A 19,018-nucleotide genomic window follows, 5' to 3' on the forward strand; every position below is an offset into this window, starting at 1 on the left:
AATTGAAGATGCTCTAATAAGAGAATTGAAGAAGCAGAAGCATGCATCATGCATGCATAAATGAAAACAACATGATGCCTCAAATATCTTAAGGAGTAAGGACTATTATGATCTGTAAATACTAAATAAAAGAAAAAGAATAGAAATAATTCAGTAAAATAATCACACACTTTTCCTCTCTTTATAGAAAAAAAAGGAAAACAAAAGAGAGTATGAAAGGTCCAACATGAGAGAGACACGCAAACCCACTTTGACCGACACGTCCCTCTGCCTCATTCAACTCAACTGCACCGAACCTATACGCTAATTTCGCCCATTCTCTTCCCACGCGCCTTTCCCGTGGGATATTTCACACGCGCCTTCTATTTTTCACACAAACACCATTCCATTTAAAATCCTGTAACTGTAATAGCTCTCCGTCCCCGCCGCAAACCTAACCACAAACCCTTACATTTTCATGGGGCAATCACCATCCACCACCGTGCTTTCATCCGAATTTAACCGCCAACAATTTCACGATTTCGATTTTGATTTTGATTTTGACTTAAGAAACCCTATCGATCATGACTTCACCGCATATCTCCCCGATGATTGCCTCGCCGGAATCTTCAGCCACCTCACTACCGCCGACCGCAACCGATGCTCTGTCGTTTGCCGCCGCTGGCACCGCGTCGACAGCCAGACTCGCCGCCGCCTTTCCCTGAACGCCAAGGCGGAGCTTCAGGATCACCTGCCGGCCGTGTTCACCCGATTTGAATCGGTCACGAAACTCGGTCTGAGGTGCGACCGCAGGTCAACGAGCGTGAACGACGAAGGTTTGATCCTGATTTCGCTCCGGTGCGTTAACCTAACGTGGCTGAAGCTCCGTGGATGCCGTGAGATAACAGAGGCAGGAATGGCCGCTGTTGGCGAAAACTGCAAGGCGTTGAAGAAGCTATCTTGCGCTTCGTGCGTGTTCGGCATTAAGGGAATCAACGCTGTCGTTAGCCGTTGCCAGGGTTTGGAAGAGCTCTCCGTTAAGCGGCTGCGTGGGGCCCACGATGGCGAGGAGGTGGTTGGTTCCGGAACGACGTCGGTGACTTCTGTTTGCTTGAAGGAGATCGTGAATGGCCAGAGCTTCGCGCCCCTTATGATTGGGTCGAAAAGGCTTCGATCTTTGAAGGTAATTGGGTGTTTGGGGGATTGGGATGACACCCTTGAGAAGATTGGGAACCTCCACGCTGCGTTGGTTGATGTTCACCTTGAGAAGATTCAAGTTAGCGATGTGGGTCTTGTGGGTTTGTCTAAGTGTTTGAGTCTGGACACTTTGCACATTGTGAAAACCGCTGAGTGCTCAAATGTGGGTCTCAATCTAGTTGCTGAGAACTGCAGGATGTTGAGGAAGCTTCACGTTGATGGGTGGAGAACCAATAGGATTGGTGATGATGGTTTGATTTCTGTTGCCAAACACTGCATTAACTTGCAGGAACTTGCTTTGATTGGTATCTATCCAACATCTTCGAGCCTTGAGGCAATTGCTTCCAAATGCAAGGCTTTGGAGAGGTTGGCACTTTGTGGGCTTAATACCGTTGGTGACGCTGAGATTGAGTGTGTTGCCAACAAGTGTGTTGCGCTCAGGAAGCTTTGCATTAAGGGGTGCCCTATATCCAATGTGGGGATTGAAGCTCTTGCTTCTGGTTGCCCCAATTTGGTTAAGTTTAAGGTGAGGAGATGCAGAAAGGTTACTGGTATGGTTGTGGAGTGGGTGCGTGAACATAGGGAGTCCTTGGCGTTTAGTTTTGATAATAGTGATTATGAAGCATTGAATGCGAGTCAAATTGATCATGATCATGCAGTGAATGATATGATAGCATTTCACAGAGAAAATGAGGAGGTGGCTGCTGCAGCTGCAGCAGCAGAAGCATCAAATGGTTACAATGGATTGGCAATGTTGAGAGCAACATTTGGGTTTTTGGCTAATAGAAGTGTAGTGCAATCAGCATTGAGAAGGTGGTATAACAATGATAATGTCCCCGCTCAATAGTAGCATTTTCATGACCTTAGTAAGAAAGCAAACGCGTTTTTGCCAAAGTCCTCATTTGACAATATGAGAAGGTGAATTCTTTGGTTCAATTTGCCTTTTGGGAGTTTCAGTTTCCTGAGTAGGTAGTAGCTTTGTTGCTGCTGCTGTTAGCTAGCTGCATTTGCTAATAACCTCTATTGGTTCTGTTCGGCTGTTCTTATTATTTGTGTTGATGGTGATACTAGCTTCGTATTACAATTAGTATATTATATTTTTTGTTTCATTTGGAACACTGTTGTATCATATTTGGATTAATCTTACAAATATTGGCGTGTAATGTGATCACTGATCACCGGAACCTCTTTTTAACGAAAGAGCATTTAAATTCTTTAACTTGGTATGGATGATGAATGCTGCTCTTCAGTGTATTTATTTTCAAGTTTTAACTTTAGGATTTGGATCATTTATCGATTCGAGAAGTTGTATATATTTTTTACTTTAATGTGGTTCCTGGAATTTTCAAGACGACCTCGAGGACAATGAATCACCTAAGCAATTTGGTAAGCAACCATGGAAGTGTTTGTCGCCTTCAAAAATGAAACTGTAGTGGAAAATAGTTGGCAACAATAGTGGAAAATACAATAAATTTTCACAATGCATAATAATGCCTTCCAATTTCACCTCTTAGTGTGATCTATATTTGGAGAGGGCTATATAAAAGTCCTCAAACAATATCTCAGAACCGGAAGTGTTAATTCCCTGTACTCTCAATCACTTTCAAAATCTTCATCTCCAAAAGCAAAAACCGAAGCATCTGCTGCAATTGCCTTGATTTCACTTGCCCCTACAGACTCTATGTTGGTGGTGTTACCGGATGCATGAATATTATTATCTGTTGTTGATTCTTGAGAAGCATTGTTTTGCTTACGTTCCTCATGCAGGCGCAACTGATTCGTTGAATGTGTCAACACTCCTACATGGTCTGAAGTATCCCCAGATCCTTGAGGTGCCGCTAACTTATATTCAGTTTCAGATTTTCCGCTCTGTCTATCCTTCTCTTCATCACTATCTGAGAATACATCATCATCATCACCATTCTTAGGGACCTTGCTCTTCGACGCAAGTTTTGCACCAGCTTGGACCTTGTTTGTGTTGTCTTCGGGTTCTGTGCTGGCAGGACCGGCTTTGGTTCTTGCTGGTACGGTGCCATCATAGTCGACCATTACAACCTCGACCTGGAATCCTGGAGTGGGGATCTTTCTCTAAAGGGCACAGTTATAATAATTAAATTATCAGTTATCACCTAGGGTAAAGAATAATCAATATACATGTATAGGGGCAGAAGCTGCTGCTACTACTACTACATCATTTAAAATAAGGTAAATTACACTGACTTTCCTTCTAAGGGAGTAATGGAGAGATGACAAATCTAAAAGTGTTGTGTATGATAATTTGTCCTTTAGAACTAAGTCTAGTAAAAGGTTTATATTTTACCTTGTCAAAGCCATCGAGATCCGAGCCATCTAAAATGGTTCGATTTTCTGTCATTGTTGTATTCATCCAACTGCCAAGAAGAAAATGATGTATCAAGAGAAATATCAATGTATGCTTAAACAAACAAAACTCTGTTCCATAGCATGCAAATCGTGGTAGACACCAGCTATAGAATGTACAGAGTAATTGGGAACCAAATTATTAGTCAAGCTTAAGAGGAGGGGCCAAAAGAAGTATGTGTTGAGAACAAACCAGTAGAAATCTCCCTGCCCATCATTGAAGTGAATTTTGAAGTCCCCAACCAACTCTGTCAAACCAGGCTCCCCAGGTAGTGCAAAAACTACTACTCCTTTCTTCCGTATACTGATCCAGAAATCTTCGGGCTGAAAAGAAGTATTTCAGTAATCAAATTCACATATACGCATTAGCACAGAGGCTTAGGGAAAACAGTTAAACCGATCAAAATCAGCCATGAAAACTAGCATGAGTACCATTAGATCCTTTGTCTTTGGATGCCTTTTCGTGCTGAATAGAATTCCTGAGAATAAGTGGAAGCATCAGCTTCTCTCTGAATTAAAATTGAGAATTTTGGTTGTAATAAGAACTGAAAAAGTTGCATTAGAAAAAGTAAACTACAGAGACTTTGTAGGGCTAGAAATACATGTCAAAATACTCAATATGGGAAAGAGGTATTGTCAACTTGTAAAGATGGTATTGTGTGTGTGTGTTTTTTGAATCTCCCACTTAAGTTGTACGCATTTATTCTCTTTGTTTTGCAACTTTATCAGGTAGGACATTAGTTGAAACAAACATTTTCTTTCTATAAACACCATTATCCATTTTTCTTCCTCTCATCGCAAAACATGGAACTAAGTTATTTTTTGCTTGCACACATAACTACGTTGAAATTCCAGCTAAAATAGTCATTTGATAAGCGAAAGCCAATTAACTAAAAGAGGAATGTTTTGAGGCTGTAAAATACTATAATAGTACTCGTTTCTAATATTAAAGAAATTAACGAAACATGAAAGAGGAAGCAATTAGCCTTGTTGCTTACCACTATGATCAGATATTGTAATTGATGGCCTAACCCAATAAGGGCAATTATGAAGCCGAAACCCTCTTAGCATGCACCTGCAGAAAGTCCAAATTCAGAACTTCCTTTGGATTTGGTACATTATGACAGAATTTTTACCTCTTACCTTCGTCCAGGTGGGACTTCGCCATCGAATTGTTTCAAAGTCCGTTCAAAATATTTGACATATCTCTAATAAAGTTAAAGAAGCAATCGAGTTTAGAAGCATATATCAAGAAGGACATCTTAAATAAAATGGCAAACTAAAATAAATGACTGACGATTTGACTAGGAAGAGTTAAGCCCTTTCCATCTATACATCTTTTCTGGTTGAAGTAATCTATGGCTTCCTCTGCAGTTGAGAAGAACTGCAAAATAATTCCGAAAGAATAGTTGGCAGTTAATAATTGAAATTTCATAGGAAAACAAGTGCACACTGCACAACCAGCAGAATATGAAGACTTACCTTCAGAAATAAAAGAAGGCTGCAAATCATTAATCCTGTCCTCCCCATACCAGCTTTACAATGAACAACTACTACATTTTGAATATCCTCCTTCAACCATGAATGTGCACTTTCACAAAATGAGGCTATAAGTTGAATAGGAGGGCAATTATGATCTGTAAACGGGAAAGTCGCAACCTAAACATGATCCCAATAAGTTAGCAGGGTGGTAAACAATGAATCTTAAGATAATTTGATGATTTCTTTTATTTCAAAGCTACAAAAGTAGACTAATGTAAGAAAGTATAAAAGTTGTTGTTTACACATTTTTATCTAATTTGTACCTGTTCAACACACAATGTACCTTGACAAAGTCCCAGTCTCGTAAGCATAATTGTTCATAATTTGTTTAATAATGCACCACATATTGTGGGTATTAAAATCGTAATGAAGACCTGGATGGAACTGTTGTCTAAAATTAAATTTATGGGTTTTTTTTTTTTGTAGCATGGCCTTTTGGATGAATGTTTTTTTAACAAGAAAAATCTGAGTGTGCTATTTGTCTCCCTTTCAGATTCTATTTAAAGAAACATGGTTACCATCATATGCAAAATTTAGAACATATAAAAAATCAAATTCTGGAGATGCTGCATTGCAAAATTAGCAGCTCCTAGTACCATCCACTTGAAATTAAATATGAAGAACACGTACTGTGAGCAAAATAGAGTAGAACTAAAACGATACAAGATATGTTCTAGAAATCTACCACAACTATTACCCATATATACCAGAATATGAATTAATGAAAATAAAAATGAAGCGTGAAAACTATACCTTCCCCTGGAATAGCGATCCATCATATAACCTCTCTGCACAAAGATTGTATACTTTGTACTTTCCCTGTACAAAAAGGTTTTAGGATATTAACATTTTCAAAAGCAACATTTTCAAAAGATAATATACAAATTAACATCAACAATCAACATACAAAGATTAAAACAAAAAGTTTTATTGTTATAGCAAAATGGATATCATTCCTCAGATATATTGTTATGAATTGTGTTTCAAGGTTAGTATACCATATAGAAATATTTAATTCTTTCTTTTATATTTTGATGTTAAATAAAAGACACTACTCTTAGACTTAGGCTCACTTATAGATTCCATTGCTTATCCTTTTGTTTCAATTTTAATATTATCAGAGAGTAGGATCCTTGGATTCCAATTTCAGTGCAAAATCTTCTACCTTATGGTGAGTTTCAAAGAATTTTATTACTTCTTCCATGTGATTCCGATAGAACCCCTGCAAAACAGCTTTCCCATAAATCAAATGATGACAGAGCTTGCCAAGTTGAACATCAGATAAAAACTATGCTTAGACACACCTCAATGTATCCGAAAATTCCGGAGCTAATATCACCGCCTGGAAATCCCATAGCAATTATATTTTCAGTGATGTATGACATATCCAAATCAAATCCATCTTCCTGTAGAATGAGTTTGTTAACCACAATTTACTTACTTAGAGATTGCATATAAACCTTTCATTACTTTAGCAATGATTATCTGTTTCCATTCTGGCACTGAAACTGAGCCACTGAGAACTGACCTGGTATCTACGTTTATTTTGAGAGACCATATGGCGAGCTTTGACCTGCACTGCCTTAACTGCACTCTTGGAAGAGTCCATCAACCCTTTGGTGAATGATTCAATTAAATTAGGCTGCTCACTGCCTGAATTAGTAGCGGGAGCAGCCTCATTGGAAGGCGGTCGCAGTTTTAGACTTAGATTACTAGTGAGGCGAGCAAAGGTCGATCCGCCATTATTTTCAGCCTGCGGCGAAAACGAGTGTCGGAGTTTCAGATTCTTTGCCCAAGACGATATTCCAGAAGCAGGCAAAATGGATGGTGAATCATGAGCAGTAGCAGATTGTACAGAGACTTGTTTTGAGGAGTGAGTTTTCGTTTCAGTGTTGGAAGCCAAAGGAGTAGGTTCTTTTGTTGATGATGAATCAGCAGATGCTTGTTGTTGTTCCATGACCACTACCCCCCGGAATGTAGTTCTATAAACTCGTACTCAAATTGTAGAACTGCATTTGTTTTAGAAGAAAATAAATAAATAAATAAAAATAATACTAGAGCAATGAGCATGTAGCAGTTTAGGCAGCTAAGAACAAATGAACTATGTGAAAGCAATGGATAAATCATGATAGCAGAGAGTCACATCTTGAGCTAAAAACGAGATTCATAATTCGGATCTAGATATAATTTGAATAAGTTTCAGAGACAGGGATCTGAAAAATGCAGAGTTCAGTGATAGAGATGCAATGTGTTTAAACAAATAACAAAACGGAGGAGGAGTGGATCGCTTACCGGTGACGGTGATTCGGTGACCGGAGATCCACTTTATTATGATTATTATTATTCGATCTGTGTCATGATGATTATGTATCGCAGGGAATGAGATTACATCAACGATTTTCAAAGTTTGCGATCAATGGTTGCAGGTTCATGAGAATGAGAATCACAACGAGTGCGGTGAGAGGTGATGTCATGCGATTTGATTTCGCAGCTCGCCAACGTAAAATGGAAAATGAAAACTCCGATAAACAGACAAACGAGCCGTTATTTACTACTAATTTGGATTTGGATTAAACGTAAAACTTAGAAGAAATTTGGATAATCTTACATTTTCATGTACATCTAAATTCACTATTAGTTTCAAAAGTTTTGAATGTAGTTGACTATTTTACCCCTTTTTTTGTGCCAATGCATGTACCTTCTTTCACAATCCCATGTGCTTTACTTAATAAAATACATGTGAAGGGATTAGGATAGAAATATTTTTCCGGAAAAGCCAAAACAAGAAAGAAAAAAAAATCACAAATATTGTGTTTAATGATACGTGAGCACTTGATAAAATCATATATTATTCGATATAAACACCAAAAATTATATATTATTTATAAAAGTTTATAATTTTTAATTAAGTTCTTATTGTTTAAGAATTTGTAATTGAATTTTTATATTAAATAGAACTTTTAATTATTTTTTTAAAAAATACAATATTTATTTTTGTATTTGATATAGGTTGTGGTTGATATGATATGAATTATAGAATATTTAAAAATAAATATTTTAAAATTATTATATTTTTTCAAAAATAATAATTTATAATTTGTATCTAATATAATAATTTAATTATAAATTTTTAAACTGTAAAAATTTAATTAAAATTTTAGTAAGATTATATGTATTAACAAAGTAATTAAACATAAAATATAACATATATTAACTTGAGAAAGGATCTTTATAAATGATATGTGATTTTTGTTAAAAAAAAGAAAGAAAGAGTAATAGCATTTAGTGAAGGTAAGATCTTGAGAAAGATCTTTTCATATTGATTTATTAATTTTACAATGATTTAAAATAGAGTATAATTTTGATGTACTAGTATTTTACATAATTATGTAATTATATTTAATTTTTTAATGATTATTTATGCGGTTGTAATTAATATAAAAAATAATTATTTTTATTGATATAATATTATATAATTAGATTTATGTGTAAAATTATTTTATATTGTGTCAAAATAAAATTCTTTATTTTTTTTTGTTTGCACCAAATATCTATCCCAATGATTAATCCTTTATTATATTATATAGGCACAAAATGGGTGACCTTTCCAAACAAATAAGCTCTATTTCTATTTTTTAGTGACTATGAACTCGAGAGATGAAATTAAATTCTTTAAAAAATAAGAATAATCAATAAAAAGGAAAGAAAAAAATGGGATACTAGTGGTTTGGCTTGATGGATTTTGCCATACCCGGTTGAAGATCCGAACCGGACCCACACCCACCCCATAAACAATAAACGTGAAGCTAAGGAGCAAAGAGAGCCGAGGCCTCCTAGCTTGTATTCTGCATCGCCGCCGGAAGCCGGAGACACGCACCGAACACAAAACCGCTATCATTTTTCCAAATCCCCCGTCGCAACTGCCACCGTTTCCCACCAATGGACGTGGGATCAACCGGAGACACCTCCGCCGACTATTTCTCACCGGATGGCGCCATATCGCGATGGAAATTCACGGTGTCGAGGCAGTACCAACATTTCCTCGACAAGACCACGCCGCACATGCTCCGCCGCTGGATTGGTTCCTTGATCATCGCTTGTATCTACGTTCTGCGCGTATACTTGATCCAAGGCTTCTACGTCGTCTCCTACGGCCTCGGAATCTACATGCTCAACCTCCTCATCGGCTTCCTTTCCCCTCAGGTTGATCCCGAAATTCAGGAACTCTACGACGGTGCCACTCTCCCCACAAGGGGCTCCGATGAGTTCCGTCCCTTCGTTCGCCGCCTCCCTGAGTTCAAGTTCTGGTACCCTCTCCTTCCTCCTTTTCTTTCCTGTTTTAATTTCATGATTCTCTAATTCTTAGGGTTTCCTAATTAACTACCTGGAATCTGATTCGATCAATGTGATTCAATATGAGATCGATCTTTGTAATGTAGACAAGGTCATGATCGCAATTCGTAACAGAGTTTGATGATCCTAATATATTATAATTGTTGGGTTTATGTACGACACGAAATCTCAGGTTTATCAGAGAAGTTTAGGTTTTCTATTCAAACAAATTATGGAATTTTTCCAAACGTGTATAGAATCTAAATGCAGATATGACGCATGAGCTCTGAAAAGTTAAGATGCTACTTTCGAATAAGGAGGGTGCATTCGTGTTCTATTGCATGATTCATTTTATATGAAGCAAGTAACATTTTAAATGGAAAATATTGCCGAATGAGGTCTTGTGTATTTTTGTTGCGTAAGTAGCACAATGTTTACTTAGGAAAGCAATTATTTCTTCCATATTTATACCTTCAGAATTGTTTTGTTTGCTTTCACTGAAGCTACTTAATTCTCCTTGGTGGGCAGGTATTCAATCACGAAGGCATTTTGCATTGCCTTTGTGATGACGTTCTTTAGTGTGTTTGATGTTCCAGTGTTTTGGCCAATACTCCTTTTCTACTGGGTAGTCTTATTCACACTTACCATGAGAAGACAGATATCACATATGATCAAATACAAATATGTGCCATTCTCATTCGGGAAACAGGTAGATTCATATTCTTTTTCATGTTGTCTGGTACTATGGTTAATAAATCATTACATCAGGTGGTGTTTCTAATGTATGATTATATCTTTGTTGCTAATGTGGTGTTCTGATTTTGTCCTTTCTATTGTTAGCGCTATGATGGAAAGAAAGCATCGGCTGAAAGCGCAGGCCATTCAATGGACTAAAATTTTCGGCTTGATTGAACTTTAATGGCTTCAGGTCGCAGCCTTGCTGGTGGCTTGTTATCATCTGCAGTAAATTTTAACAGGTTGAGAATCCGACATTGATGTTGGCATCTTGATGTTCTACTTCCAAGTGAGCAATTGTTTGGACATCTTTGGAAGTTTTGAGGCCCCAGTAATGTTTTAGCTTTGGGGAATATTTGGGGTTTTTGAAGTCCTTTACATTCTCCTTTCCCCTTAGTGATAGTCCTTTCATAGTGTAATAACGAAAATCAGACACAAAGCTTGTGGACAAGGAATCCCCTCATTATTATATTTGCAAATTGCAATGGGGTTATACTGATATATATTTTACGTTGTATTTTGTTATTCATTTGCTTCTCAAGAACCCTTAAATATGATGCAACTGACTAACTGAGTAATCTGTTCCCCGCATTTTATTATAAACAGCATAAATGAAGCCTAAGTTTTCTAACTTGCCAAACCTAAAAAAGATGTATTCAACCAACATTGTTTCCCAAGCATGTGAATAATCACAAATGGAGGTTGTAATAGCCAAACACAAATACTCACTCTGCCACAAATCAATCAGATTTCAATCTTCCCAACACACATACTCACTCTCTTAAGAAATGGGGACAATGCTAGAAATGAATTGATAAACATAAAATAAAATGTAAGACCCTGCAATGACACTTACTGTGGTGGTCTGTAATATCCATATATAGTATAATATGTTTGTGCAAAGGTGAGCAGCAACAATACAACAGCAGCAACCAAAGAAATAATGGCCCAAGGATTGCTGAAATAATTGTGTCTCAAGCTTGCACACCAAGTGTTCCATCTGTGGTTGTAATACCTATTCACATCCTCTGACAATGGTGAAAGGTAACTGTTATTGATGTCAAATACTACCTCTTGGCATAAGCGATTAAACAGGTCGGCTACTTCAGCATCACTTCCAAGCCAGTGCTCAATTATCCCACAGTAATGAAGGTACCCTACGTCCCCTGGAGAGTTGATCAAGTTGTCCATGAAGATCACATAAGAAGTAATGTCATTGCTACAATCTAGATGGCACTGCTCAAAGGCAATGAGGTTGAGGAACAAAGACTTTGTGCCATCGTGGATCAAGAGCCGTGGCATTCTCAGAATACCATCCTTGAATTTGATGTCCCAGAAGCGATCGGTCTTCCTCTTCTTGAATGTGATTCCAGCCTCCTTAAGCTCTGTGACACAATGTATCAGTTGCTGGCGCCGTTTGTCAGCAACTCTATTATTAGACCTGCGTTTGATCCAAATTCTTGGTGCTGGTTGAGGCCCTGTGCGCAAGAGACTTCTCCTGAACACATCAAGGCAGTGAAGACCACCTTGATCAGATAAAGGATCAAAGGTATCAGTGCTTCTAAGCGACGATGCCAATTTGTTTCTGTCACTTTTTGTTAATGGCTCATCTGTTGGCATCAAAGGGTCAAAGAATCTGAGTGCTAGATTGGCAACAAGTCCTTTCAGGTCAGGGTTACCTAGTTGAATTCCTACAAGGCGGTCTAGCACAAACAAGGGAAGCTGATTTTCTAGCATGATCATGTCTCTCTGAATGGAATGCATCGATCCACGCATTGCGAAAACCGGATCGTTCCTAGAATAGCCGAGTTGTGTGAACCCTTCAGTAGCTCCTCTAAATAGCTCAAGGACAAAACAACCATCAAGAACCAACATCTCCACAAACTCATTGCTGCTCAAACTGATTGGCCCTTCATAACAGGCGCGAGCTTTCTCTTCTATCTCTTTCATTGAATCAAGATAAAGCCTAATGTCCTGCTTGGTACGCTTAAGGACACGATTAAGGGAACGCCATTTGTGGCGGTCCATTTGGCGAAGGCGCCTTTTGCCATGGTGGTAAGGTCCTAATGACACAATTTGTGGTGCAAAAGCTTTGTCATCGCCACCATCTCTTATGTAGTGAGGGATTTTGTATATTGATAGTTTGGCCCATGAACTCGCTGCATCGTCTTGATTAGCCTGTTCTAGTTTTTCATTCATGGAGATCACCCATTCAGACTCTGCTGACTTCTCTTCATCTTCATTGATGGCAATCTGCAATGGTTCTGCAGCCTCCTGCTGAAGCTTGTGCTGCTCTGGAAACTCAGTTGATCCTGTACCTTCATTAGGAGAAGCTGGAATTCCAGATTCTAAGGTTTCTTTGAGCTTCAGGGTGATTAGGTACCAGCTCAAGAGATCTTTGTTGAACACAGCTACCATTTTCTTTTTAATAGTAAATTTCAATGCTTCCTTTACTTTGTGATGATTGGATGAAGACTCAGTTGTGAATCATAAAAATGAAGGCATTTCAAATCAAACTATGGTGTGAAAGGAGATAAACCAAACATTTCTTTTTTTTTTCTTTCTTAACATGATTTATGTAATTGACCTGAACTGATTGTGCAGCTCATATGGGACCCCTTTCAACCCAAATAAATAGCAGTAGTTAATGTTATTTAATTAGTATTTATTAGAATTATTTAATATATATAAATATTTATTATAAGATATTATATTTTTATTATTTCCATTTAATTATAAATATCTTTGTATATTGTATCATCTTGTACAATTTGAATATACACAAATATTTTCTCTGTTATTTTCTTTTACCTTTCTAACAGTTAATTTTCTGATAACACTTAACTTTCAAGCATGATATAGTTCCAAGTTTATTACAATTATAATTCGTATTTCCTGTCGTATAGCACACCAGAATGGATAAAATTAAAGTTGCTTCGACATGTTCAAAATGGTTAGAAATCGTATGCACGTGATGACCAATTGTTATTATATTTAATATAAAAAGAACACAAGTGTGGTATGGATTAAGTAAAGGGAGGAAGAGGCAAACGGAAACGTTAACATTTGATGGTGGGAGAAACGTGAAAGAAATTCATAGTCATTGGATATTTAGGCTTAAGCTTCATTAATCATGACTTGTAGCGTGACTTAACTATTCATTTAAACATAAAAAAATGGGAGAAAAAATAATAAAATATGCATATGATTTTTGTGTTTAGGGTTAAATCTTTTAACTCCAAAAGCTAAGTGAATCTCTTTTTTCAGACATGAGTTCCTACCTCGTGCTTCAAGTGCAGCTAGCAGACATGGACCCCCCATCGATGCTCTTTAGTCTTTACAGCTAAAACTTGATTTCAAATTTAATTTGAGCACAGTTATCCATGCCAAATATGAGCAATTAATCTGTACTCCCAAGATTAGATGTGTTTCTTTTTTTTTATTATTTGATAAACGTCTTGTATTTTATTACTATATAATAAGGATTTTTCAATTTGATAAGCATATATTCAGTTCAGATGTCACATGTGCGACTTTATTTTATTAAAGCAATTAAAATATTCATGCTAGGCTCATCAAAATGTTAAGAACATTTATAATCTATTCATGCTAACATTGGCAGATGAAAATTAAATGTGTGTAGAAGGGACATGAAATAATAAAGTAGTTGGTGTGCTTATTATCATCTATCACTAGTAACTAATCATGGGCCACCTAAAGTTTAAATGGTGAAATTTTTTTATGCTCCGAAAATAAAACGTGTTGTTTCAAGACATGAGTGGAATGCTCTGATTAGAATGATGAGGTGAATTGATAATAAGAGCGTCGATGATGATTGGATATGAGGCCATCATTGCAATTCCACACTTGGCAGGAGTTAAACCCAAAATAATTTCTGAGATTGGCATCTTGTACTAAAATTGTTATTGAGATTTTAATTGTACTAATTATGTTTTTGAGATTGACAAAAATACACCACATTAATTTTCGACTAATTTTTCGTTAACGACGTGATGACATGGCATGATGGCGTTGGCTGTTACTAATACGTGTCACTCCATGATTTGACTATGTGTAATTGTATGATGATGTGTTGACCAGTAACACGTGGCATACTAACGTGGATAGTTGTGCCACGTATCACATTACTATTTGGTCACATGTCTTTTTGTGTCACGTGTCACAACAATATTCATCAACGTGTCATTCATTATGTCATCATTGTAGATGCACCAAATTAATCCCTCATTTTGTGTTAAGTGACTCATTTTAGTCCTTTAAATTGAATGTCGTGCACCAAACTAGTCCTTTTACCAATTTTTTCTCATTTTTTAAAAATTTAAAAATTTTAATATCTTGGATACACTAATTTCAATTTTATTTTTTCACATATCGTTTAAATACAAGTACTTTTATCAAAATTTTTAAGATTTAGTTTTAATTATATAATTTTTTCTATAATAATTTAACATTGATAATTTTGTAATACATATGTATGTTATTATAAAAAACAGTATTATATGATTGATTAGACATATTTTTCAATAAAAAAAGTATTTTTAACAAGAAATCAAGAATTAAAATACACATTTTTTTGGTTCTTATAAAATGCATGTTTTCGTTGTGTGTAAATGGGTTAGACTGAAGGCACTTCAAGCATCCTCTCCGACCTCTTCAGTCTAGACGAAAGAGGTCGGAGATGGTAGTGGGGGTGCTTGAAATATCTTTATGTCAACTCTAAGACGGCGGTTAGGGATACCCGCAAGAAAAAATAATACTTTTATAAAAGCACTTGTATTTAAATAACATGTGAAAAAATAGAATTGAAATGAATGGATTCAAATATATTGAGAATTTTGAATTTATTGAAAAAAATGAGAAAAAAACTAGTGAAATGACTAATTTAGTGCACAACATTCAATTTTAGAGACTAAAATGAGTCACTTAACGTAAAGTGATGGACTAATTTGATGCATCTACAATGATGACATAATAGATGACACATAGACAAATATTGTTGTGACACGTGGCACAAACAGACACGTGACCAAATAATAATGTGATACATGGCACAACTATCCACGTCAGCATACCATGTGTTACTAGTCAATACATCATCATACCATTACACATGACCAAATCAAAGAGTAACACGTGTCACTAATAACTCATGTCATCATGCCATTAACAAAAAATTGATCAAGAACTAATATAATACATTTTTATCAATTTCAAAAATATAATTACTACAATTAAAATTTTAAGAATAATTTTAGTGCATCACACCAATCTTAAAAGCTATTTTGGAGTTTAACTCCACTTGGCAATGAAAGTGCTTTGCAAGTTGCGCTGTATCTTGATGTAGCCACATCTTCACCCCAATCACTTTCCCATGAGTTCCTCACCAACCAATTCTCCACATCATTCTCACTACCTCCCATATCCAACTACCAACAAACCATGGTCTATGCTTGATCCACTAGTCCCTGATCAAGAAATCACATATATCACAATTTTATTATATGGTCATGTAAGATTCATAAGCCATCCACTAATCTATTATATATATATATATATATATATATATAAAATTAAAATAGACCATATATTATTATTTTATTATAATTAAAATTTTTTTAATTAAAAAAATTTATCCTCTTTTCTACTAATTTTACAACAAAAGTATATCACATATTACTCTTTTATTATAATTAAAATCAAATCTTTTTCTTCAAAATTAAAGAGTTCTTCTCTCATTCCTACTAATTTTACAACCAGAATGTGCCACATATCATTCCTCCATTACAATTGAATCAAATCTTTTCTTCCAAAATTAAAGAGTTCTCTCCTCCTCCCTTTCTCTTTATCTATCCCTCTCATTCCTTCAACCACTATATCTCTTTTATATATCATTATCAATAAATAATTATAAATTTGACAATCAAAATGTGCAACATGATATTTTTTAATTATATTAAAATTAAAATTAAAATATAGCTATATTATATATTGTTGTCTAATTTAATAACAAAATGTGTCACATGACACTCTTATTAAATTTGAGAAAAAATATTTTTCTCTCAAATTAATAAACTACTTTCTTAAATTCTCTCATCTATCTCTCTCCCTTTTTATATTTTTCTCTACCCTTCTTACTTTATATATAATTCTAATATATTTATATATTATTATCTAATTTTTTAATAATCAAATGTGTCACATGACATTCTCTTATTCAAATTAAGAAAAGATATTTCTTTTCAGAATTAATAAACTTCCTTCTTAAATTCTCTCATCTATTTCTCTTTCTTTTTCTATTTCTCTCTACTCTTCCCAGTTCCCACTCTGTATATAATTTGTAATTTATATTTTATATTAGTAATTTGACAAATCAAAATATATCATCAGATATTTTTTATTACAATTAAAATGAATTTTTTCTTTCAAAATTAACAAATTTTCTCTCTGAGTTTTCATCTTTATCTTTTTCTCTCTTTTCTCTCATTCTCTATTTTTCTATCTTGTTGTTCTACAAAAAATAAAATTAACAAAATAATATAATTCAAATAAAAATATTATTATTATATACATATTTTTTATTTTTTTATTTAGTTTTAAATTTTTACTGTTTACGTTTCTAATCTATATTTTCATTTTTCTTCTTTTAAATATTTATTAAATATAATTTAGAAAAAATACTAATGTTATGATTAAAAGTTAAAATCAAGATTCAATTATTTTAAAAAAATAATTTTGAGTTAATTTTATAACTATCAACATAATTTTTTCATGCTAATATCTAATAATGTTTTTATATACATAAAGAGAAAAATATTATTTTTAAATAACAAGCATAAAAATTAATTATTTCTATTTGTTCAACAGACTTAACACCTAATCAAAAGTATACAAGTTAAATCGTTTCAAATTTTAGATAACGAATATTAAAATTAATTATTAGTAATAAATCAAACTCTTTCACATGAAAATAATAACTAAAAATATTATTATTTGATTTTTTATCTACGGAGACCATGGTCTTCTTAGCCGACAGGAACTTTTGTCCCTACAATCTTTTTGTAAAGATAGTTTGATTCTATAAATCTTTTGTGTTATAATCAAGAATGTCAGGACAAAACCGACATAATTTGAAAAGATTTATATTCCTGTAATGGAATTACGGATAAAAATACTAGTAGTTAATAAATTTAGTACAATAGTAATATGTATATCATTTTTGTAATGATTAAACATATTCGTGAGCAAATGAACTATCTTTTCTCTAAAATATTTGTTAAAGATATCATTATTTATGTTATTTTTTTATTAACTTAAATTTTTAAAATAAATAATTTTATTTTATAATATTAATGATCTATGTTCCAAAAATGTATAATTTGATCATTGATAAATTTTAAAAATAAAAATATAACATAAAGTAAATTAAAAAAAAAAGTTTAAGCTTAAATTTTTTAGACGAATCATGGGAGTATTCTCATCAAATGGGGGCAACGAAACATTCTCGTACCCATTAATTTTCACCACTTTACTGGCCCAGGGACAGACCTAGAGGGGGGCGAGTAATGGCCTCCGTCTCCCAAAATTTTTAAAAACTATATTTATATATGAGATATATATTTAAAAGAATAAAAAATATTATATAATTTAATATTTTTATATGTATTATTTTTTATTATGTAATAAATTTATGTCTTAATTGTTTAATTTACTAATATTTTTCACTTAACTAATTTAATATTATATCCTCAAGTTTTTATAACTTTCAAATTAGTTTTTATATAATAATCTCTATATTTATTTAAAAAAATTATTTGTTTATTTTCTATTAACATATTTAAAATGTATATTATTATATTAATAATAACTTACATAATAATATTTTGATAATCACATTATGTACTTTAGATATTCTTTTCTTATAAAAAATACTTATTTTTCTTCTAAATTTACGTTAAACTTTTATAAAAATATCTTATATCTTGTATTCTCTAAAAGTATTGTGTCTTTCAAATAATTAATAATTTATCATTGATTTTCAAATTGTTAAAATTTTTTGAAAGAATTAATTTTAATTAATAAGATATGTGATCATTTTTAACTAAACACGCTATAAATTATTGGTACTTTATAATTTTATATGTACTATTGGATATTGTTATATTTTTTTATGTAACTATCATATTAAAAATAAAATTGTGAAAAAAAATTTATAATTATATATATATATATATATATATAAAGTTTTTAAAAACTAACTCTAATAACTATATGTTAATTATTTTTATAGAATGAAAAAAAATTATCTAAAATTCGGCCCCTCTATACTAAACTTTCTGGATCCGTCCAACATTAGTTAATGTTTTTTTTACTTAAATAGTATTTCCCAACTTGACAGGTTAAAGACTAATTCATCGCGAATTTGAACTCTATTTAAGGGTCTACCGCTGATTAATAAGTTATTACATACACAAGGCAGAGTTCGAACTCCCGACACTTACTTAAACAAATAAATGAGCTGGCCACTCGACCAACTCAAATTGATTACCATTAGTTAATGTTAATCACGTAACTAGAGATTCAATCAACGCTTAGTTATAGGACCACATTGGGCCCTAAGGCCTTTGTACGGGTAGTAATCCTCTGTGTGGATGCCACCATTTTGGATGATGAAAGTACAGGCTTTGTCCATAACCATAAGGCCCTCATTGCAACCATTGTGAGATCTGTCGCAATTCACAAGTTATAGCTCTGACAGAGAAACAAGCTCACCGGTGACGACTTTTCTTATTGCTTTTACTGTTGTCATTGCTGAGAAAATACAACTTCCTGTCTG

At 34.0% G+C, this 19,018-nt stretch overlaps 4 protein-coding genes across 4 annotated transcripts; 2 read left to right on the forward strand and 2 right to left on the reverse strand.

Annotated features, from left to right (window-relative positions):
- Positions 1–457: 457 nt before the first annotated feature.
- LOC112800548 (F-box protein SKIP2) lies at positions 458–2,395 on the forward strand. The gene has a single exon (XM_025842874.3). It carries the CDS (start codon positions 458–460, stop codon positions 2,021–2,023), a length of 1,566 nt encoding a protein of 521 aa, XP_025698659.1. The 3' UTR covers positions 2,024–2,395.
- A 163-nt stretch (positions 2,396–2,558) lies between these two features.
- Positions 2,559–7,836, reverse strand: LOC112800547 (phosphatidylinositol 3,4,5-trisphosphate 3-phosphatase and protein-tyrosine-phosphatase PTEN2A). The gene is made up of 13 exons (XM_025842873.3): positions 7,390–7,836; positions 6,626–7,106; positions 6,402–6,503; positions 6,263–6,319; positions 5,851–5,916; positions 5,038–5,214; positions 4,853–4,939; positions 4,699–4,763; positions 4,554–4,630; positions 3,988–4,034; positions 3,749–3,879; positions 3,497–3,566; positions 2,559–3,264 (listed from the first exon to the last, which is right to left on the reverse strand). Exons 2-13 carry the CDS (start codon positions 7,052–7,054, stop codon positions 2,770–2,772), a joined length of 1,803 nt encoding a protein of 600 aa, XP_025698658.1. The 5' UTR covers positions 7,055–7,106; positions 7,390–7,836; the 3' UTR covers positions 2,559–2,769.
- Positions 7,837–8,710: 874 nt separating this feature from the next.
- LOC112800550 (protein RER1A) lies at positions 8,711–10,693 on the forward strand. Its single transcript, XM_025842876.3, has 3 exons — positions 8,711–9,404; positions 9,958–10,138; positions 10,270–10,693. Exons 1-3 carry the CDS (start codon positions 9,037–9,039, stop codon positions 10,321–10,323), a joined length of 603 nt encoding a protein of 200 aa, XP_025698661.1. The 5' UTR covers positions 8,711–9,036; the 3' UTR covers positions 10,324–10,693.
- Positions 10,694–10,731: 38 nt separating this feature from the next.
- On the reverse strand, positions 10,732–12,582 carry LOC112800549 (UPF0481 protein At3g47200). Its single transcript, XM_025842875.3, has one exon. The coding sequence runs from the start codon at positions 12,580–12,582 to the stop codon at positions 11,017–11,019; it is 1,566 nt and encodes a 521-aa protein (XP_025698660.1). The 3' UTR covers positions 10,732–11,016.
- Between the last annotated feature and the right edge of the window lie 6,436 nt (positions 12,583–19,018).

This window comes from Arachis hypogaea, chromosome 5 (genome assembly GCF_003086295.3).
Source record: "Arachis hypogaea cultivar Tifrunner chromosome 5, arahy.Tifrunner.gnm2.J5K5, whole genome shotgun sequence".
In the NCBI taxonomy this organism is placed as follows: domain Eukaryota; kingdom Viridiplantae; phylum Streptophyta; class Magnoliopsida; order Fabales; family Fabaceae; genus Arachis; species Arachis hypogaea.

What these genes read in the sequence shown, in the direction of transcription:
- LOC112800549 (XM_025842875.3), bottom strand. Translation starts at nt 12,582, where the DNA reads ATGGTAGCTGTGTTCAACAAAGATCTCTTGAGCTGGTACCTAATCACC.
- LOC112800548 (XM_025842874.3), top strand. Translation starts at nt 458, where the DNA reads ATGGGGCAATCACCATCCACCACCGTGCTTTCATCCGAATTTAACCGC.
- LOC112800550 (XM_025842876.3), top strand. Translation starts at nt 9,037, where the DNA reads ATGGACGTGGGATCAACCGGAGACACCTCCGCCGACTATTTCTCACCG. An exon ending in CTCCCTGAGTTCAAGTTCTG is followed by an intron (nt 9,405 to 9,957) that starts GTACCCTCTCCT and finishes CTTGGTGGGCAG; the next exon opens with GTATTCAATCACGAAGGCAT. An exon ending in CATTCTCATTCGGGAAACAG is followed by an intron (nt 10,139 to 10,269) that starts GTAGATTCATAT and finishes TTCTATTGTTAG; the next exon opens with CGCTATGATGGAAAGAAAGC.
- LOC112800547 (XM_025842873.3), bottom strand. Translation starts at nt 7,054, where the DNA reads ATGGAACAACAACAAGCATCTGCTGATTCATCATCAACAAAAGAACCT. An exon ending in AAAATAAACGTAGATACCAG is followed by an intron (nt 6,504 to 6,625) that starts GTCAGTTCTCAG and finishes CTCATTCTACAG; the next exon opens with GAAGATGGATTTGATTTGGA. An exon ending in TAACTCTTCCTAGTCAAATC is followed by an intron (nt 4,764 to 4,852) that starts GTCAGTCATTTA and finishes TAACTTTATTAG; the next exon opens with AGATATGTCAAATATTTTGA.